This window comes from Danio rerio, chromosome 10 (assembly GCF_052040795.2).
Source record: "Danio rerio strain M-AB ecotype USA chromosome 10, GRCz13ab, whole genome shotgun sequence".
NCBI lineage: Eukaryota > Metazoa > Chordata > Actinopteri > Cypriniformes > Danionidae > Danio > Danio rerio.
In genome coordinates this window covers 35,454,592-35,478,226 of record NC_141030.1, presented here as the reverse complement: position 1 = coordinate 35,478,226, position 23,635 = coordinate 35,454,592, and the positions used below count along the sequence as shown (strand labels likewise).

The 23,635-nt window shown below is 34.4% G+C and overlaps 2 protein-coding genes across 8 annotated transcripts in view; one reads left to right on the top strand and one right to left on the bottom strand.

Annotated features, from left to right (window-relative positions):
* robo3 (roundabout, axon guidance receptor, homolog 3 (Drosophila)) overlaps positions 1-23,635 on the top strand; it is a 494,668-nt gene that overhangs the window by 52,785 nt on the left and 418,248 nt on the right. The window lies entirely within an intron of this gene.
* Positions 1,699-23,635, bottom strand: part of esama (endothelial cell adhesion molecule a) — a 90,249-nt gene continuing 68,312 nt past the window's right edge. For 2 of the 7 annotated variants that reach the window (XR_015500582.1, XR_015500584.1), the window contains exons 3-9: positions 17,653-17,854; positions 15,590-15,745; positions 14,920-15,042; positions 12,125-12,254; positions 11,843-12,047; positions 10,064-10,968; positions 1,699-2,481 (exon numbers count right to left, since the gene is read on the bottom strand). Coding sequence is in view for 4 of the 7 variants with exons in the window: in NM_001115066.2 (NP_001108538.2) it covers positions 11,594-12,047; positions 12,125-12,254; positions 14,920-15,042; positions 15,590-15,745; positions 17,653-17,854 (1,065 nt within the window). In the remaining 3 variants the exon portion in view is untranslated. Of the gene's footprint in view, positions 2,482-10,063; positions 10,969-11,150; positions 12,048-12,124; positions 12,255-14,919; positions 15,043-15,589; positions 15,746-17,652; positions 17,855-23,635 lie in introns of those variants that run through there. The other 5 variants (XM_087269861.1, XM_087269863.1, NM_001115066.2 and 2 more) reach the window with 3 other exon arrangements.

Below are 23,635 nucleotides of genomic sequence, written 5' to 3'. Positions count from 1 at the left end.
GTTATGAACTCGTTCGCTTTATTTTTTGGATTCTGTTTTTGTCTTACCTGATTTCTGGAACCGCTCTTCCCCGGACTCGAACCTGGACGCCTTTGTCAACTCCTCCTCTCTGCATCTGAAGTCCGCCGACGCACACGATGAGCTGACCGGACAAACTAATTCCGGCAGAAAAGCCCTCCACATGGAGGTAAGCGCTCAGCCGGCAAGCGCGGAAGGGAACAGCGTCACACTGCCCTGTAGCGTTTGCTTAAAAAAATGAAATGCAGCCATACGTACATCACGGGACGTATTTCGCGGCCTCCAGAAACATCCACAGGACTATGTTTTCAGAATGAGCTTGGGTTGATCTTACCTGACCTTCAGTTCGTTTGTTCGGAAGACATTTTAACTGATTCTCCTTCCTTGGTCACTTTCAAATGAAAAGCGAAATATAATGAATTCTTTTTACAAGACTGTTATGATGCGTTTAACGGACATCAGCATCTTAAATCCTTGGACGTTTTTAATATTCAGATTTTTTTTTTAAACGTATATTTATATGTATTTATGTCTTTCCACATGGAAAGAAGCTATATGAGAATATACCCATATGAAACCTATATGCAGTATATAGGCACATATATGATAATACGCTGCATATACTGTATGCACATATAAGCAAAAATGAGTTGCATATACAGGCCACATACTGTAGGTCTCCTGTATTGCTTCTTACATATATATGCCCTATGTACTGTACATACAAGATATGTCTCTATTATTGCTCATATCTCACTTTGGCAACTGCCATACATGATGTCTAGCTCATATTTTCTATTTTCAAGGGAATAACTAGGAACAAAACAAATGCATAAAACTTATACTTGTTCGTATGTGCGAACACTTGAAATTGTTATCACAAGTAATTGGCATGTTATGGATGACAAGTGAGAGCCCACACGGAAAGAACCTATATAAACATATGTTTTAATAGAGGTTTTGATATAAGTTTTTAATATTTGTGACACATTTAAAATTGGCCGTTTTTCTATATGTACATATTTGTTAAAATATATGTACATATAATAGGCTATAGGAAAATGGCCAATTTTATATGTCACATATATTAAAAACCAATATCAAAACCTATATTAAAACATATATATAGCTTTTTTCTGTATGGGTTATATCATCTTTACATTATTACAAAAAACAAAAACGAATTAACACTTATGCAAGGTGTTTCTAAAACGCAGTGTCTATGGACAGGACCGTAAATTTGACATTATTCTTTCTTCTGGGCCTGGCTGCTGTTTTCAGTCTTACAAAATTATATTTCTTTTTCTGAAAGTCTTGATAACACCATCACAGAGTTTTTCTTTTATTATTTCAGCAAATTGTAAAAAAAAAAAAAAAAAAAAATTGTACTCTCCTATTCACTGTGATGTACGTTTACCCAACTATGACCTTAACAAACTTACGTTATGCACTTACAGTAAGTTGGCTTATAAGGGTTTGCCATTCCCCATCAAAAATGAGTTTATATGAGCTGTTTGTCAACATTTACGTATTTTAAACCCATTTAGTCTTGTTATTAAAATAACCTTTTTTTTTTGTTAGTGGAAGTGGATCCATGGTTTGTTTAAAAAAAATAGTGAAGGGTTACATTTCAGACTGAGTAGTCGATAATATATTTCCTTGAAATGAAATATTTAGACGTAACTTTTGCAGCTGCTTTATTTTAATCAAAAAATATGAATACAAAGTGTTTTCATATCCATAGACAGTACATGTCCTATATACAGACAGGTTTGAGGTTGTCCAGTCTACAGATGACAAAAGATCAACATAGTACAGGCAATAAAACAATTATAATAAAAATAAACTAACTAAACTAAAACAAATCTGTGCTCAAAAAGCAGTCCTTTGCACTGTTAAGTCATAAAAGCTTTAAAAAAAGAAGAAATACAGCAGTTGTATAAAAGCAGTTATCTGGTAAATGTAATTGAAAATACACACACACAAAAATACAACGTGGTTTTTGGCATACTTACAGATATGCTATTGTGATGTATTTTACTTTAAGTCAACTTCCATTCGCAACCTATTTTTACTATATTATGACATTTTTGAGTAAAGCGCAATGTTCAGTTATTAACAAATAAATAGGGTTGTTTTTCAGTTTATGTTTTACTGATGTTTATTTGCTGAAGGTGGACCTTATTTGCGAACTGCCTAATAATGCCCATGTGCATGTCACGTATTTGTTAAACTACCATGTCAGAAAGTTATCACCTGTATGTCAGTAGCCGTGCTTTGGATCAAAGTTGATAAGAGTTACAAGGAAACTAGATTCCCCACATCAACAACCATTTAAATGTTTGGTTTCATGTCTACTAAACACAGGCTCATTCTGAAAACCTAGCCTTATATACATTTCTGGAGATCGTGAATTATGTAGCTAGAAGTATGTAAGGCTGCATTTCGTTGTTAAAACGAACGCTACAGGGTGAGGTGGATCTTGTGCTTTTTAAAGTGTGAAGTTAATATATATATTCAAAGTGTATGTATATAATCTGCTTGTAGACTTGCATACCATTAGAAGAATTACCATTTCACAAGAACTGGATAAGTTATATAGTTACCAGGTTTGGGTCAGGGGTTAACCTAGGTGGAAATTGAGGTCAGGGGTTAACCTAGGTGGAATGTGTGTGATAAATGTAGAACTAAGACAAAAACAGATGACAGAGGTGGAATTTGGAGTCAAGGGTTAAACCAGGAGGGATCTTGTGTGACATATGTACAACAAAGGAAAAAAACAGACTATTTAAACGGGCCAGAACCTGAGTGAGACAGAATTTTTCAGACAGAGATGCTACTGGGGGTCTCCTGAAAGTTCTCCTTTGTTGTCGACAATAAAGTATATTCTTCTGATATTCATAACCTCCAGACTGAGTTTGATTTAGTAAGAGAAAAACCAAGAAAACCACCACATTTGGCGTCCCTGGGTGGGCTGGAAAGGAGCAGGACTGGTGTTACTGTGCATGCTGGACTGGAGAGAAAACACAAATATGTGGCCACAATAAAAAACGGTAAGCGATTTTATGCTTATTAGTTTGTGTTTTTTCTGCCAGGACCTGCTTGTACAGGTAAATACACTTGAACTGTTTCTCCAGCTTTAAAGAATTAAAAGTAAATGTAAAAAAGATATTAAAGAAAAATGGGGTTTTGAATAACAGAAGAAAAAGAGTAATTTGCATGCAAATGATCTGTGTTTTCCTAAGAGGGCCTTGATGGATAGGATAAACATTAACTAGTAACTGTTACTCAGATTTGGGAAATTATTAATGATATAAGATATGCATAGAGCATTTATAGGTTTTAAAAGAGAGTCTTTAATGTGTGGTGACAGTTAAGAGATTAAAGCAGAGTAAGGTATGCAAATGATCTGTGTTTTCCTAAGTGGGCCTTGATGGATAGGATAAACAATCACTAGTAACTGTTACCCAGATTTGGGAAATTAATAATGATGTAAGAAATGCATAGAGCATTTATAAGTTTTAAGTGAGAGTCCTTAATGTGTGGTAACAGTTAAGAGATTAAAGCAGATTAAAATAGAGAGATGCGCGCTAAGACCTACGATACCGCTTTGTTTGAGGAGATAAACAAAGGGCTGCATGGGTAGGCGAAAGCCTGTGGTTACCGCTCTAAGGTTAGAGGGCTGCTCGGACAGGTCACTCAAGAGGAGTGTAGTGTAGAGTATTTATTTAATTGAAGTGTTTGTGTATTTGCTGCTTCAGATTGTGGCAAAATAGTCCACATTGGTGGGCAGAGAAGACTGCCTTCCTCCTCCTTGAATGGAATGAGGATGGGGGGATGCAGCTCCTGTTACACTGAGTGGAGGAGAGGAGTGAATGAGAAGAGGAAAAGTAATAAGATTAGAAGTGTGAATGTGTTAAAAAGTTTGTTTTCAAAAAAAGAGTAGGTTAAAATAATGATTATAGTATATTATAATATAAAAGGAGGGCTGCATATGTGTGGTGTGATTTAAAGAGCAAGAAGAAAACTGATTGATGCAGTTTAAGAGAAGAGATTATGATAGAAAGAAAGGAGTCTCCTAAATTAAAACTAATGGAACATGTGCATTTGAAAGACACAGAGTAAAAAGCAGAAGAATAAACATTTTTCTGAAATTATCTTTGTGTTTTAAGTTTGAATATGTTAAAAAATAACAATAGGCAGAGTGAACTTAAATTCCTGACATAGCAATAGGTGAAAGACAGTCTGCTCCAGGATGGGGGTAAGAGAGAGATTTATGGTGTCCATGTGTGAACAATAAATAGATTATGTCTATTTACAGCACTAGGGAAACAGAGAAGAGGAGAGTTAAAAGAGAGGAGATCAAACTATAGATAAAATAATGACATAGACTTTAACATAATTTGGATAGAATATAAGTTATTAATGAATAGATATATTATAAAGTAGTATAGTAAGATAAATGAAATGAGGAAGTACTAATAATAGAGTTATATTATATAGAAAAGAGTTTGAAACTGTACTAATGAAAAAGAATAAATGAAGCCATAGTGATCAATATATATAGAGATAAAGGAAGTATGGAGTAAAAGAATATATTAATAAACAAATAGATTTACTAAATAAATATGAATGAATAACATATAAGTTAGGTCTTTGATTGAGAATAAAATAGAAAAAGAAAACTTGAAAAATTAATATTGATTAACTGAAGATTTAATTAGAAAATGTGTAAGCTTTAAAATGTATAAGAAATGTATAAGAAAACCTAAGAGCTAAAAACTCAAATTACGGAAAGGAAAAAGAATAAAATAGAAATAGAAAAATAAGTCCACTGTTTCATAGATAAAATTAGATATTTAAAAAATACTTACAATATAGGCACATTGAACAGATAAGATAAAAAGGAAAAAAGCAGTAACAATTTAAAGAAATAATTGACTTTAGAGAATTTGTTTGTATTTAAGGGCAATAAAAATGTCTTTCTCAAAGTCAGCTATATCATTTATTTGTAGTAAAGTACAGTGATTCAGATGAAAATCATAGAAGCTAGGTAAATGTTAAAGAATGCATTAGAGTGAGTTAAAAAAATAATTTTAAAGTTTAAGCAGTAAGAAGCTAAATTGATAAGTAAACATTGCAATTCAAAAATGAAAAATGCTTTTAGTAAATAAATATGTGAGTTTAAGTAATAATATGAACCCTGAGGTATAGCAGTAATGATTTTGAACTGTTATACCAGATATTGGGCCACCATGTAGTATTGTTGAATTAAATCAGGGATGGAAAAACAGATATGGAAAAAAAAATGCAATACTAAAATATGTGACAGAGAAAATAAAAGATAAGATAATGACAAATGGCAAACAGAAGAAACATTTGATGTAAGCAGTGAAAAAATAGAAACTGAGTATAGAAAATGTTACAATGTAAAAATGAGTGGTTAGTAAAGGAACACTAGCATAGATGAGGAGAAATGTAAAGTAAAGCATAATCTGAAGCTAAATAAATTATTTAGAAGGACACTACAGAATTAGAAAATTAAACATATTTACATATGATAAAATTATGAATTAGAGAAAAATAAACTGTTAAAACTGTAAAGAGGAAAAAATAGATGAGAGGAGTCTCCATTTGATGGAAAAAAATGGGAAAGAAGAAAAGACTTTTATAGGTCATGAGCTAAATTCCATATATTAATTAAGAGGACAAAGGGATGGACTTTGGGGGACTGTGGTCTCTTACCTACTAGACATCTCTGAGTGCACTGGCAAATGGAAAAAGTGTTTGAAAAACAATGGACATTGTTGGCTGTGGACATTTGTGAAAGCAGTGAGGCAGGCACTGCATGCCCAGGAATTACTGAGGACTGGAAAGGCTACTTATGTTCAGAGACACTAAAAAGAGGCAAACAAGCTAATGATGAACTGATCAAAGAGAAAAAGCGCTCCACCAGAACTTTACAACAGCTCAATGAAAGAAGCCAGCACTAAGAAAGAAGGGGGAAACACTGTGCCCTGATATGGACACCACAGAAAAAACTGCACCAATCTATGAACCAGTTGTCTTCTCAGGGTGTGAGGAGGGGGAGTCTGGCAGTCCATCTCAAAGCAGTCGACCTATAGTCCAAATTGAGTACAATGTGACCACTCAGAGGGCAAAATAAGAGCAAAAGTGTAGCTACCCATTGTTGTATCAAATCAGACTCCTGTCAATTTAATAAATAGAAAAGTATAATGTAAACTGCAAGAAAAGTCTTAGATGATAATGTACAATGAAACTTTAAATGTGTAAGGTTGAAATGATAAATTATGAAGAATGTTAAATTATTTTGGCTCATTTTCATTGGTTAATTCATAGAGATTATTGAACATAGGAGAATAAATTATAATGCATGGTGGTGATAAAAAATATAATAAAAGACAGTTTTTGATAACTAAAAAAATAATAATTTGGGTTAGAAGTTGATGGAGTTAAGTATTTAAGTTAAAATTAGGGAAAACTTATTTTGAGTAAACTAAAATAAGATTTGGGAGAAAAATTATGTCAGAGATTAAGACAGAAAAGTGATTTATACTTGAAGAGAATGAAAAAAAAAAAGTGAAATGAACTCACAATACTGAATAGGTCAAAAAGTAACAATTCTAAATGTACTAAAAGAATAATCGAAAGAGAAAAGTGTTTAAACAAATAAAAAACAGAAAACAGGTTGTTTTACATATGTGAAGGAATAATTAAAAGTAAAAAAGATTAAGGACTAAAGATGAATAATCAGATCAGATAGAGAGGAACCTATAAAGAACTCCAGTGATTTTTCAGTCAACTTGTAGAAAATTACAACAAAAGTTTATGAATAACCAGTTTGATGTGAGAGCAGGAAGGAATTGGAGCTGAAAATGCTGAAAAGTGAAAAATGGTAATAATGTAAAATGCAAAATAAGAAATGGCTCAGAAATAAGAAATTATTAAGGGTAAGTGTCAAATTTTAATAATGGTTATCAGTCAGGACATAGAGGTAGACAAAATTAGCCAGCATAGGGAGGATTAATTAAAATTAAACCAGATGCAGGTCTGCTATGCTGGAATAGGCATAATTGAAACTTTTGAGAACATAGCAATAAGAGAAACACTTAGATATGTTATGGCATTTCTAATTAAAGTCAATTTCAATTCGATTGTGATTGTGTAGGTGACTAATAAAATGAATTTTATTTTAATTTGATTAAAATTTAATTTTTGATGATGGCATTAGTCAAAACAGGCAAAATTAGATGTTGTAAAGTTTATGACTTAAGAACAATCAGTGATAGAGAATTTCTCAGCAGAGGTTCATAACACACACTGTATTTAAATGTTTTCCTTTGGAGGTCAAATATTTTAAAGTAATTGATTTCTGTTCAGGTAATTATCAGAGGAGGGTAGACACTTGGTTACACTTAAAGTAAATAGGCTGATTTACATAGTTACATACATTAGAATGCATAAAAGGATTTAGAATATTTCGTGATGGATATTGTAATGTGTAGGATTTAGTTATCTGCAAGTAAGCTGATAAATAAGAAATTGATTTTACATGAAAGAAAATAAGGTAGCAGGTATAACACTAGTATAGAGTCACAACATCAATTAGATGATAGTGCAAATTAAACAACATATTGGTCTCCATGAACAATATATGTAGTATTAGAGATGAAAGAAAAAGACAAATAAGATTTATGTAATACATACAAAGAACAGATTGTTGAGGCAACAGCATTTTAATAGATTGGCATTTGAGATGTACATGGTTTGAATCAAGGGTGAAGTGGTAAAGAAAATTGAGCACCAAGGAAAATGATCGCCTTTTTGAATGCAGTGATTAGTGAATTGTTGTCCACATGTGACATTTGTGCAAAGTAGAATGTGAGTAAAAGATCAGCAATAGGCCTAAGGGGATATTCAAGAATTTGATTGTGGGTGTTGTGATATAATAAAGCTAGCTTAGGACAAGAGATACAAGCTTTTGGGCATGACAGTTGTGGTAGATGAGTGAAGGTAATTTCATTAGCAAAGCAGGGAAGAAGAAACAGTTATTACATTTAAGACAAGAGAAGTCTCAGATTTGCAATACCTTCAGAAATAAGTTTAATGTGTCTGCATTTAAAAATAAATTAGAGTAATTAAAGTAAATTAAAGTAAATAAAGGTAATTAAGGAGATAAATAAGTGGATATATGATTCAGTGAATAGATAAATAAATGAATTGATAAAGTATTGGAAATAAAGAAAATTGAGAAATTACACATAATTGTAAGGAATGATTGAAAGAGCTAAAGATGATTCATCAAGGCCTAGTTTAACAAGATGTGTTAAAATACTATACCTTTTGCATTAATAAGTGATTGCATGAAAACTGACAGAAACAAGCAACTAACATTGCATGAAATACTATTGGGTCGACCCTTGCATGTAATCATGTATTTAACCTTGTGGAATGTTTGGAGAACATTTCTAATGTATTGGAAAGAAGTTTGGTCTTTTATGAGAAAACTAACTGCCATGTGCAAAGCAATATCTGTACAGGAAACCAGAAAGGACCAAAAGCAGAAGATTAATTCGGTGATCGAGTATATCTGAGGTGCTTTGGAGAAAGTGGAGGGAAGTCAGGAGAAAAGGACCTTATGCCAACATTGCCAAGGGGGATGCCATCAACTGGGTACCATCGGGACCACAGCACAAGACAGCCAAAGGAAAAAGCTCCAACAAGAGAAAGTTAACGGGAAACAGAGGAGGCAGAAAATCCCAAAGCTCAAACCAACGAATTGCAAAGTGTGGCAGAAGCAGTTCATCAGAACAGTTAAAAGAGTAATTCTGATTATATACCTGAGTGAGAAATACAGAAGGTGCCACAAATTCAAGTGATGATAATCACCACAACTTCAGGTTATAAACTGTCAACATAAAGTCTTTAGCAACACTTTTTAAGGCTAGAACGAAACAAAGAATGCTCGCAAGTATGTGCCAGATTTAGGGTCAAAAAGATGAACTAGTGCTAAAAATTTTTATAGTTTAGATAAAGAAGAGGATGATGAAGAGGATCCATGCCTTGGGTGCTAAGTGCTAGTAACCTCTACCCCAAAACGGCGGCTCTCTACGATACGCAAAGTATCTGGGCTGAAGATCAACGTACTCTACGGATTGTGTGTGGATGTTAGATTAGAATATTGTGTTGTGACCCTAGATTGGGAGATTGTGCATGTTTATTTTTTGTTTTAGTTTTATTCTTTACTGTATGTTAAATAATCATGACCCCCAGAAGCAAATAGATAACTAATTGTATGCTTAAAATACTACTTTTATGATGATATCAACAAAATAGAATCAAGTCTTTTACTGTGTCCTCGTCAGAACAGGACACAGAGGTTTGGCGTGATTCTATTCCAAAGTGCAATTACATGATTTGGTTATTTGTAATAATACTGTGACATATATTTGTCATTAGGTAATATGGCTGAGGGCTAGATCATGAAGTTGCACTATGGGCCAAAAGCAAGAATATTAAGACTTAAAGTCTTAAGAGGAGGGATTGAGGTGGATCTTGTGCTTTTTAAAGTGTGAAGTTAATATATATATTCAAAGTGTATGTATATAATCTGCTTGTAGACTTGCATACCATTAGAAGAATTACCATTTCACAAGAACTGGATAAGTTATATAGTTACCAGGTTTGGGTCAGGGGTTAACCTAGGTGGAAATTGAGGTCAGGGGTTAACCTAGGTGGAATGTGTGTGATAAATGTAGAACTAAGACAAAAACAGATGACAGAGGTGGAATTTGGAGTCAAGGGTTAAACCAGGAGGGATCTTGTGTGACATATGTACAACAAAGGAAAAAAACAGACTATTTAAACGAGCCAGAACCTGAGTGAGACAGAATTTTTCAGACAGAGATGCTACTGGGGGTCTCCTGAAAGTTCTCCTTTGTTGTCGACAATAAAGTATATTCTTCTGATATTCATAACCTCCAGACTGAGTTTGATTTAGTAAGAGAAAAACCAAGAAAACCACCACAAGGGCGGTAAGGCGCCATTCCTTTTCTCGCTTACCAGCTGATTGTTTACCTTTGTATGGACGCTCTCCCGCTGTAACCAGTTTGACCAGTTAGCTCGCCATGTACGTTGGTGGAATTGAGACGTAAAGAGGAGTTGACTATTACGACGGAGTTTGAGTCTGGTGAAGGACGGTTCCAGAAAGCAGCTAAGACAGAAACAGAATCCAAAGAATAAAATTAGCAAATAAATAACAGGGTGAGAATGTGGTAAAATTTGATAACGTGGTAAAAATTAGGCGAGGGCTGTTCTTTTTCTGGATTGCTTTTTAAAATTGTCACTTGGGTTTAGGGAAGTTGGTGGGCGGGTCAATTGGTGCTTTTGAAAACACTATTGGTTGGGTTTAGGGAAGGAGGATGGTGGTTCAGTCGATCGGTCGGTCAGTCAGTCAGTCAGTCATTCAGTAAGTCAGTGAGAAAATCAACAGTGGCCTCTGGTGTATTTACACGAGAACAACAGGCGCACATGGCACTCGCGAAAGAAATTTGCCTCTGGTGGATTTGCAAAAACAAAAACTGCAAAAAAAAATATAGCTCCTGGGACATATTTGGTGCTCTCCAGATATGTATATAGCAGTACGTTTTCAGAATAAGCCTGGTTTGTATGTACTATACAATAAACATAATGGACTTATTTGCTGCCTTTAAATAACCACAGACCTACAATGAGAAATAAATACCTTATTTACAGTAAGGTAAAGGAAAGTCCATAATTAGAGTTCACATGTACATAGTCAGTATCATATAAATATAATTTAGTTTTTTAAAAATATTTGGCCAAGAAACATCAAAAGGCAAAAACAGCAACTTAACAATGTCACACATAATGACATTCCCTTTAGCTCATAGGTCTCAAACTCAATTCCTGGAGGGCCGCAGCTCTGCACAGTTTTGCTCCAACCCTAATCAAACACAGCTGAGCCAACTAATCAAGGTGTACTAGAGACTATTGAGCTAAACTGTGCAGAGCTGTGGCCCTCCAGGAACTGAGTTTGAGACCATTGTTTTAACTGAAGCTGCTATGAACAATGCGCAATTGACTGCATATTAAACATACGTAAACGTAATTTATTTAGGAGTGTCTGCAAATAATATGGAACAGAACTTTCATTTGCTTTCATCAAGGCAAGTCAGCATCTTTAGCTAGCAAAAGAACGACTGTGAAGCAGTAACAACAAGCGCACAAAAAATACAGTGAAGAACTCGAACATCTCAGTGTCTTTTTGTTTACCAAAGTACAGAAAGTCGTATTTCTGTAAGATTCTCTGAACAGTAGAAAACTATGAATTTATAAAACAATAAAATGAGCGTCTTTACATATATTTGTTGACATTTTTTATATTAAGAAAAAGAAAACTACATCAACCTGTTTCCATACTGAGGCAATAAGCTTATCAATTCCAGTCCGTTTTTTCAATTGACTTCAGTTTGTGTGATATTAGACTCTTTTTTTCTTCTTCTTCGGATCTTCCAGCAGAAGTGATTTAGTCCTACACCAGAGAGCCGGCTTGGTTTTGTGCTGGCACCATAATGGGCACCCCTCCCATGCGGGAGATATTGGCAGCAGTTACGGTGGTGGGAAGGACAGGCGGACGGGGAATCTGAGGCTGGGCAGGGGCTGTCCGGGGCATGGAGGTGTGCTGGGAGCCTCCATTGTTACTAGGGGGTCCAAATGGCCCACGGGTCGGGGCTGGGTTGGTGTTGTATCCTGGCAATGAGCGCTCCAGGGTGGCATCGACTGGAGGTTGCGAACGGTATCCGGCTGTGCTGCCTGTGGCTGTAATAATGGACGCGGTGTCAGAGTGAGGGTAATGATGGTGGTTGTGGGCATCTCGTGGGTAAGAGCTGGTGTGAATGGAGGACAGGGTGCCGTTTTTAGAGATGATGTCAGAGCCTGTTCCACTCTTGGCCCACGAGACGCGTTTGGGAGCCTGAGCATCCTCCCTGTAACACATAAAAACACTTAGTGCCCACATAAATCATAAATAATTGATTCAGTCAATTAATGATAATCGTCATACTTGATGTCATTGGCCAGATCCTCCTCGGTGTCTTTCCGTCTCGTCCACATGAAGATGAGGAAGATAACGATCAGGATGAGAGCCACTATACAGCCGAATGTAACGCCAGCGATCATTCCGGCATTTGTCGCTGTGCAAAAGGAACAGACAAAGTTAGTGTTTACCACATTTCTTTTTTTAAATCTTAAAATTAATCTCAATCTTTTCATCTTAATTAAAACCCCAAATGTGTTGCAGAAAAAAGACAGACTTTGATATAGACTTTATAAAGTGTGACCTGCAGGTAGTAGTTTTTTAATCATGACTAGGTAGATAAAGGATATACCTATATATATATATATTCATTCATTAATTTTCTTTTCGGCTTAGTCCCTTTATTAATCTGGAGTCGCGACAGCGGAATGAACCGGCAACTTTTTCAGCACATGTTTTACGCAGCGGATGCCCTTCCAACCCATCACTGGGAAACATCCACACACACTCATTCACACACATACACTATGGTAGATTTAGCCTACCCAATTCCCCTGTACCACATGTCTTTGGACTTGTGGGAAAAACCAGATCACTCGGAGGAAACCCACGCGAACACAGGGAGAACATGCAAACACCACATAGAAATGCCAACTGACCATATGGGGTATTTATTTCTTTTTTGTGTGTGTGTGATCAACGTTTTATTGACTTTAGAATAACAAAATAAAAGACATTCAAACAAACAAACAAACAAACAAACAAACAAACAAACAAACAAACAAACAAACAAACAAACAAACAAACAAACAAACAGGGGAGGGGGAGCAACAGACATATCAACAATTTTCAATCTGAAAGAAGAGAGAAAAAAAAAAACTTTACATGGTCATTCCTTTATATTGTCCAAAATGCTGGAAGAAAATCATTGCCATGGATGAATGGTACTAGGTCTAGCATTATTAATTTGTGCTATTGTAGCTTCACAAGTCACTATTTTAAGGGGGCTATGAATCCAAAATGTTTTTGCACATGTGCGGAGAAAACCAATTTTGTATTATTGCCTTCTTTGCAGCTGTAAAACCAGCAAACAACATTCTCTTCTTTAGTGTACTTGTACAGAAATTAGTATCATCATTGAGAAGACATAAACCTGAATTAGACACATAATCAACTTGTAGTAAAAAAAGGACAAAACAGAAATTACATGAGACCAAAGGTCGACAACAATTGGACATTCCCAAAACATATGAAGAAAATTACCTGAGGATACAGTGTTACAGATATGACAGCTGTAGTGAGACTGCAGTTTCATTTTAAATCTCTTATAAGGAGCTATGTATGCTCTATGTATAACTTTGAAATGGACATGGTATTTATTTCTCATTTATTTCTCAACACCTATTGTGTGTGGTTCCTTGAACAGATTAAAAGTGTTCAAAACAGGCATCAGTTCTTTTACAGCATTGATTTCTGGATTATCAATGTGAATATTAAAATCTTCAGCAATACTAAAATAGTCCAATTCAGAGGTTACAATTGATACCAGCTCTGTAAAATCATCAAAAAAAGTTGGAGAATATTTTGGAGGTCTGTAGAAAATGATCAGTAAAATGCGGGGAGCACCCTTCAGTGCTATACTCAGATATTCAAAGGACAAATAGTCACCAAATGACACTTGTTTATACTCATAGACATCTTTAAACAGGGCAGCGATGCCTCCACCTCTCCTATTAGCTCTGCAAACACTCAAAAATCAAAGTTTAAAGGAGCCGTTTCATTCAGGACCGCTGCGCTACAACTGTCATCTAGCCAAGTTTCATTTAAAAGCATAAAATCAAGGCAATTTGTGCTGATAAAATCATTGACTAAAAGTGACTTTTTGATGAGTGATCTGATGTTTAAAAGTGCTAACTTAACAGTTTTAGCTGTTTTCCCTACAGTAGTCTTAGATTTACATTTAATCGACACCAGATTTGAAAGATTTGCTATACGGCCTGAAGAACTCTTCAGTTTTTTGTCACGTAATACAACACATATCTGCGAAGAAAGCTACAGGCACACTGGGTTCCTGCTTGTTCTGTAAACATTTGATAAAGATAGGCTACTGTTATGTAAGCAGGCCCCTGACGCACACCACTGAGAGTTGTTTTGTTCACCAGCTGAGGATGGAGCGTTGTTTGGGCCCTGGCTGTGTGGCAAAAGTCTGAGGGCTCTTCCGGGTGGGCTGAGAGGTGGTTGTGGAGCAGGCCGCTTTAGAGTGTAGCAATAGAGTGTGAAAGTTTAGCTCCAGCAGATACTCGTCCCTCCATCTTTAACATGTTTTTAACACAAAACATTGATCTGAGCTGTAATAATTTTTAGCTCCTTAGTTAAGCAAAGCTGACAGAAACAAAAAAGCGGCCTACACTAACCTACATGCTTATTTTTCAGGCACAAGATGGCGACAAACCACCAAGAACAACAGCATGAACGATGAGCAACACTAACCTACATGGTTATTTTACAGTCACCAGATGGCGACAAACAGCCAAGTACAACAGTGTGAAAGATAAGCATATAAATATAATAAAGATAATTCGAAGTACCTGGATGAGCCTATATTTTTATTAGTTCATGGAATAACTGACCAATCAGAATCAAGTAAGGATCTTTTGCTAGCATATTGTTAGTGTGGCTACAATTTTTTAACAGGTTGCTAGTATGTTTAACAAATCGCTAACATGTTTAAAATTGTTTTTAGCATGTTTCTAACCTGTTTAGAAAGTTGTTAGCATGACAGAGTTTTGACAGAAGTGTAATGATAAAAAAACAGTACATACATGTGATGACCTCCAGGTTGATGTAGCAGGTCTCCTCTCCTGCAGAGTTGGTTGAAGTGCACACATATTTCCCTGACATGTTACTGCTTAGGTTGTTCAGTTTTAAAGTTCCTGCCGTTTCATCTGCAATAACACCAAAGCGTGAAGTTAAAGTCAAACTTACACGCTAATACAAATAACAACGCATTTTTTTAATATTAAACAGAGATCAGAGGGTAACAGTAGCTGATAATTCCACTGATGACTCTAAAATTACATAATGGTCGACAAATATATGGTTTTAAAGTTTAATCTCGGCTCAAACTGTTTCCCCGTCATGCTTAAAGGATTAGTTAGTCGAGGCAAAGATGAAAATCCTAAAATCATTTACTCACATTCATGCCGTTCAAAACACACATCACTTTATTCACTTTTGTTTTAAGCAGGAATTTATTATTTTGTTTTTGTTTTTTTCAATTGAAATTTTCAGAAAGGACTTGTTTTAAGACATCATAAATTGGCCAGTGCTGTATTCCAAATCTGAAGTCACATGGCTAATATAATGTTTTAGTGTGTTTTTCATATATAACTGTATGATATAAAAATCCCCATGCATTACAACATTACAATAAGGTGAGTGCATTTTAATTTGGGTGAAAAATTAAGTAGACATAAAAGTAGACAGACTCACTCAATGCAGGAGAGAAGAAGACCTCTGATGTGGGGCTGGTTTTGATCCACTTGTATTTGGGGGCCGGTTTACCCTCATTGGAGTTACAGGAAAGAGTAATGTTTGCTTTAAGGACAGGCTTTTCTTTAACCTTACACACCGGTATAGAAGGAGGTACTGAAAGAGACAGAATGGGTCATATTGTATGCATGTGTATTCATGATCATATTAACATCCAGATTGTAATGTTTTAGGACACCCACATTGAAATGATTGACACTTTCTATCCAAACTTTCTCTTTCTGTATACTTGATATCCATTTTTGGCTAAATGCTTTCAGTAAATTGTTACGTTATACAATTTTAATTTGGCCACATTCAACAAAGTCATCATATTCTTTTTATAGAAGTGTTGCCACGTACAACTATTATAAGCTTTTTTTGTATTTGCTTTATAAAGCAATACATTTTCTGGAGAAATTAAAGTGTTGTTGTTTTTTCCCCTGTAGCATGATCTGGAAACATGGATGAGTTTAGACTCACTGCCTTCCACTTCACTTTTAGACACACTTCCCATCATGCCCTAAGCACTTCCCCATTAGGGAAATGTATTGTAAAGTATGCTCCACTTTATCAAGGGAATGATTTATTCTAGGGTTATTTGGCAACACAAATTAGTCAACACTCATACTCCTTCCCCTATGGTTTTGTGCTGTTCTACCAAATCTGGCAACACAAATAACTGTTGGTTGACTGTGATTTCCTGTTGGCTTTTCTAGTATGATCTGGCAACATGAATGTGTCAAGACTCATACCCCTATACTTTGATTTCTTGCTGTTTTATCTACATGATTTGGCAACACAAAAAAGTCAACAAGTGTACCTCAATTTAATTAATTATAGTTTTTAAAACACCTAGCAACATAAAAGGGTTAATCAAACCTAGTTTACCTAATTTCTTATTGTTTTTTTTCCTAGTATGATCTGGCAACATGAATATATCAAGACTCGTACCCCTATTCTTTGATTTCTTGCTGTTTTATATAGTATCATTTGGCAACACAAATAAGTGAACAAGTGTACCTCAATTTAATTAATTACAGTTTTTAAAACACCTAGCAACATAAAAAGGTTAATCAAACATTTAAGTGTACCCCTTAAATTAATTATTTACAGTTTTTTTTTTAAATGTCTAGCAAAATAAAAGTGCCTACCTAGTTTACATAATTTCTTATTGTTTTTTTTTTTTGTTTTTTTGCTGGTATGATCTGGCAACATGAATGTATGAAGACTCTTGCCCCTATTCTTTAATTTCTTGCTGTTTTATTTAGCATGATTTGGCAACACAAACAATTTAAAATGCACCTCATAAATGTAATTAAATCATTGTTTTTAAATGTCTAGCAAAATAAAAGAGTCAATCAAACCAAGTTTACCTAATTTCTTATTGTTGTTGATTTTTATTTTTTTATATATTTATTTTTTGCTAATAAGATCTGGCAACATGAATGTGCCAAGACTCGTAACCCATTCTTTGATTTCTTGCTGTTTTAGCTAGCATGATTTGGCAACACAAATAAGCAACATGTGTAACTCAATAATTTAATTAATTATTTTTTTAAAATCCCTAGCAACACAAAAAAGTCAATTAAACCTAGTTTACATAATTTCTTATAGTTTTTTTTTTTTTTTTTTTTGCTAGTATGATCTGGCAACATTAATAATTCAACATTTGTACTATGATCCTTGTGACTTCTTGCTGTGTTTTTTCTAGCATGAACTGGCAACATTATTCAGTCACTTATAAAAAACTTATAATGTACCATTTTCCATGTTATTTCTAATATCATCACATGAAAAAGTCTTCCAATATGTCTTTAACAACCAGTTGCTCACTTCAGTTTATTTAACACTTCATAGAGTTAATTTGATTGTAAAATACATTTGTTACTTCCAAAACTAGCTCTAACTAACCAAAAACAGATCTAAAAGTAGATTATGTGATGAAGTGCATTTATGCATCTGAAGAATGTGTGTTTTATGACTTTGCAGTTGTTTGGCACAGTGTGGCAGTGAGCATTCACCTTTAACATTAAGGTTTAGTGTTCCAGTGAGTCCTGAGGCCCCGGGGATCATGACCTGGCACACGTACCGCCCTGAGTCTGATACTTTGGTGTTGTTAATGTACAGGGACAGGTTGGTGTTGGGCATATTGTGGAAAAAACCAACTCGACCAGCAAACTGTGAGGTGCCATGGCTGAAGTCTCCATTGACGAATGAGATGATCTGAAGAAAGACAGAGAGAGAGATCACAATTATAAATAAATGAGGAAGAAATATTTAAAAACAAGCTTGGTGAGATTTACCAACAAATAGGTATTAATATGCAATTAAAAGCGTATCATGGTTTCCACATAAATATTAAGAAATTTGACAATCACAATTATAGTAGAAAAATATCTTTAAAAAAATATTTAAAATTTAGATGTATTTACAGTATATAATAAACTATGAAAGAGTCATTTATTGATTAGTTAAAACAGTAAAATAATTTAAAAATACATTTCAATGTTATTTCTTTCACTGATGTAAATGCTGACTTCTTTTATATCATTCAGAAATAATTCTGGTTTGCTGATTTAGTGCTCAAGAAATGTTTTATTAGACTAGTTTTCATTAAGTATTAAGACCAGCCAGACAGAATCTGTGGACGTATTTATCTATTTCTGCTATTTTGTAAAAAAATCTGTTGATTTGTACGTAATGATTTGGGGAGGATAAAAACTAAAACTTAATATATGAAATAAAAAAAATAATACAGTACCTTATCAACTTTTCTTTAATGTTTACAAATCAAATCCAATTAGATACACTTTTTGGGTAAACAAAGCAAGTTTCACATATAATATATCTACTAAAAGACAGAGAATATTCCTTTACAAACTGTATTGAACTGTACTGTATTGAATTGTATAGTATATATGAAAATTTTCATAAAGGTTGCATGGTGGCGCAGTGGGTAGCATGTTCGACCTCACAGCAAGAAGGTCACTGGTTCAAGCCTTGGCTGGGTCAGTTGGTGTTTCTGTGTGGAGTTTGCAAGTTCTCCCCATGTGATCATCTCCCAGTGATTTGTTGCAGCTGGAAGGGCATTCGCTGCGTAAAATATATGCTGGATAAATTGGCGGTTCATTCCCCTGTGGCGATCCCAGATTAGGGACTAAGCCGAAAAGAAAATTAGTAATTTAAAAACTAATTAAATATAAATCTGCGTTCGCGTGGGTTTCTTCTGGGTGCTCCGGTTTCCCCCAAAAGTCCAAAGACATGTGGTACAGGTGAATTGGGTAGGCTAAATTGTCTTTAGATTAATAAAGGGACTAAGCTGAAAAGAAAATGAATAAATTAATGAATGATTGGATAAATATACATTTATACAGATTTACACAAGCAAATATATAGACTCGATGGGCTAAAAATCTGCTGATTTCTGTGCGTGCAAATTCTATGTGGGCCTAATAAGTAATAAAGTTATTAAGTAATATTCATCAAATGTTAAGCAGCAGAGCAATTCCATCCAAATGTCAACCTTGAAATGAAAAATGCCTCATAAAAGGCAAAAAATGTAAAATTAAAATTAAAAAAAATTGTCGTTATATAGAGACAACTCTTATCCTATTGATTAGCATTGTTTATTTTGTGTTGTGCAGTTTAATGTCTACATATTACTGTGCTGTAAATTTGCATACTTCTTTGGTCACATCCATAATGCACGCTTATTTCCCTCAATTAAAATATAAAACATGTTTACAGTTTGATATTTTTGATTCCTTAACTCAGTGGTTGGTTGTTTTGAAAAATATAAACAAGTGTTTCAATACACTGTACACATACTGTACATTTTCTGTGGATTTAAGTTTCAAGTTTTTACTGCAAATATCACATCCATAATCCTGGAATTGTTCTGCATATTAGAAATTTACAACAACAAATCCTACTTATGGGGCCAAAATATATAATACATTAAAAAGAAAAGAGTATTTTTTAAAGTACTGCAAAGATACAGTTAAAAACAAAAAGAAAAGTGAGTGATTTAAGGTCATTAATCTGTCAGCGGGGACTGGATTTCTCAGCGGACAGGTCTAAAAGACTCAAATCAGTTGATCCTTCAGTTAATCTCAACTGAAGAAAACGCAGGATAGAGGATTTTTGCAATCTGCAGATAATGCTTTCTTACAGAGTAATGAGATACCATGTGATGATGCAAAATGAAAGACAATTGCTGCCAAGAGTGGACTTTTTCAATCACAGTATTATACTAGCTCTTAAAATAAGATTTTCTAAGCTTGCAGGCAATATGAAATAGATGATAAATATTATAAAATAAAATGTGATTCTGTGATGACAAACCATACATCTGGGCATCCATTCTAGACTTAATTAAAAATACATAGGCTGTTTCCCATTTTTAGAAAGGTTTCTTAGAAAGCATGTTGACTTACTCATGGAGACAATGGAGAGTTTTCTTGATAAATAATGGAATGTTTGGGTCACACTTTATTTTAAGCTGCAATTGAAAAATTCTGGTGTAAACACCTCTTAAGTGCGATCTGAAATTTTCTTCTAAAATGAACTTTTCTCTCAGGATCTTTCAGGTTCAGTTTTATTAACATCTTTAAAAATGACTAAACATAAGTATATGAGTGATTTAGCTCAATAAATTTCTATTTTGTTTGCTTAATAATGAGACAGTTGTTGGGTTTAGGTATTGGATTAGAGATACACTAAATGACAAAAGTCTTGTTGCCTATCCAAGTTTTAGGAACAACAAATAATAACTTGACTTCTAGTTGATCATTTGGTATCAAAAGTGATTTATATGAAAGGCAAAGGCCTCTAGATTACGCTTATTTTAGCAAAATAAAATATGATCATGCCTTGATTTTTAATTATTTAGTTTGGACAGTAAAGTCTGACTTTGCTTAGACAAAAGTCTTGTCAATTAACATAAATATTGTACAGTACAGAATATAAAGTCATGGTGCAGTGGAAAAATAATGAATATTGTTTATGACTCCCAAGAGCTTGGAGGACTGCATCCATACATCTCTGCAATGACTCAAATCACTAGTCAATAAAGTCATCTGGAATGGCAAAGAAAGCGTTCTTGGAGGACTCTGGATACTGAAGTATGAGAAGGAGTGCTATCCTGCTGAAGAATTTGCCCTCTCCTGTGGTTTGTAATGTAATGGGCACCACAAATGTCTTGATACCTCAGGCTGTTGATGTTGCCATTCGCACGGCAGATCTCTCGCATGCCCCATACTGACTGTATGATTTTTCACCATGATTTTTCTAAACTTGACTGATTTCTGTGAGAATCTTGGGTCTATGTGGGTTCCAATAGGTCTTCTGCAGTATTTGTGATGACTGGGATGCAGTTCAACAGATGATTCATTTAAAAAATCTACCTTCTGCCACTTTTCCAAATGATCAACTAGAAGTCAAATTATTATTTGCTGCTCTTAAAACTGGGATGGACGATAAGACTTTAGTCAGGTAGTGTAGAATAGATAGATAGAGGTAGAATAAGATCACACAGAATATGTACAAGTATAAGTACAAATAAACAGCCAATATCTTAATAATAAGCCACTATTTAATAGTGAAAATTAGCACTTTAATTAAAGTGTTACTAATATTTGCTCACTACAACACTTACTTCTCACTAGAAATGACATAGAAAGTGGAGAAAATGTATAAAAAGTTTACATTTACATACAAAATGACAAAGTGGAGCTTCAGAATTCCAACTTTACAGTATTGATTGATATAAACTCCAACAGGGCTGTGCGTTATTATGATATATGATATTTATATAATGATTAAAATATTGGAAATGTGCATATTTGCTATATACAAATCAAAATGGTTGTGATAAATTTGTTAAATTTTCTTTACACAACTGCAAATACAATCTGAATACTTCTGTAAAAGTTAAAATAAAGAATAATTATTCACATTTATATCAATATTGTGCATGTTCATTTTCACACTATATTGATTATCAGCATATGTCTAAACATAACAATGATTTCAATATTCTTAAATTCCCTCCACAGTCCCCAAAAAGAGCACCTTTGGGATGTGCTATAATAATTTAGGAGCTTTTGACACCTTTTAAAAATAATATTAATAATAATTCACAATGATAAATTCATAATCCAAATCCTAACATGCACAGATGGTGTTAAACTTTCTGGCGTCTGCACAAAACTCATGAATGACTACAGTCCCATGGATAATACTGCTTCCAAATCTAATTTGCTCCTACATGACATTATCGGATTTCATTATAAATCTACGCTGAATCCTTTGGCTTCACGTGAGAAAAGCTTGTGATCATGAGAAGAGGGTTTATTCTGTGCGCACTCTTGACCTCTGAGAGTGACCGTTATATTACATCAGTGAGATCCACCCTAAAGACAGATAGCACTATGAATCATTCAAATAATTTTCAGATATTTATGAAATCTGATTGATGATGAGGTCAAATAAAATGCACACCACACAGGATACCGCATTGATTATCAACCACAACATGCCTAGTTAATGAATTATATTACTTCATAAAGTTTGTATTATGATTATTATCAATAGAGAAATACATGCATTTAAATTTTTTTCGGATATTTCCTCTGAAAAGTTATTACTATGAAGCTATACGGTTTGTTCGCATCAAGACTTACGGTTCAGAACAGACGTGACCCGCATTAATACATTTTTTTAAACTTGTGAATTAATCCTAAATTTGTAAAGATTGCAGAGAGATCGCCTCTCGGGTAATTCAAATCACGTGCATCAAAGCAAGACTGGGGATTTCCTGTTAAATATAATGATGACAGAAGTAGTCTTGATTAGCCTGCACTAATGCAAGATCGGGATCTCAACACCCACACAACAAATTATAAATGATGGTGATTGTTTATGGTAAATCACTGTCATATGCATTTAAATTGATGCTCAAAAATGAAAGTTGTAGGCAGCCATTACATTATTTAACCAATAGGTGGCGACAACCAGCCATCAAAAATATGACACTGAATAATTCTTCAAAAATGATCCATCTAGCAATAAAAGATTATGTTTTTTTGAGTGAATAACCGAGTCATTTATTGTAAATGAGACTAAAAATCCATATGGGTTGTACAAATTATACTGTTAGACGTATACATTTAGCCAGTGCTTAATTTGTGAATTGCGAGGTCCCAGAACAGATCGCGGTAACAGATCCAGCATGCTACCCGAGTATGTAGAGGTGTCGCGCATGAAAGTGGAGAACGGGGTGGGTGGTGGGATAGCAGAGGGGTGTCGTGGACGTAAGTTAAGAGCTGGGGCGGGGGTTGGTTTTAGCAGCAAAAAGAGGGTTGGGGAGTCGCGGAACAAACTGAAAGTGAACAGCGGATGAGGGAGGAGGGTGAAGAGGGGGATTGGTAAAATGAGGTGCAAATTAAGCCTTGCATTTAGTGTTATCAGCGTTATCATTGTTTTTACAACGATTTTCACAATAATTTTTCCCAGCACTGAATATTTTATTATTTAATTTTATTCAGCTGAGCAGACTATTTCTTAATTTTATTTTTAATATTTAAATAATTTTAAATGTTTTTGTAACAAATGGAAAGCAAATGACATTTGTTTCCTCCCCTTTTTGACTGATCCGAAAAAGGGTCTGATCTGTGACTATAAAAACATAACGGGGAACTCCAAATAACAGAAAGACAACACAATTAAATTAAATTCAAATTTGAAACTGAAAACATACCAATAAAACTAATAGACTATTATTGATAAAAACTATAGCTGCTTAATTAATCCATAAAATTACCTGATGCATATTTGAAGTGATATCACTGTATTTTATAACACTGCATGTCTCAACTACTCCACCAAAAAAACATTAAATTAATTCATAATAATTTTTTTCCTTCAACCCCAAATACCCTTTGCAATTATTTAGTACTAATAATTAATAAATTGCTTATTAGTTACTAAAGACTCAAATTATAA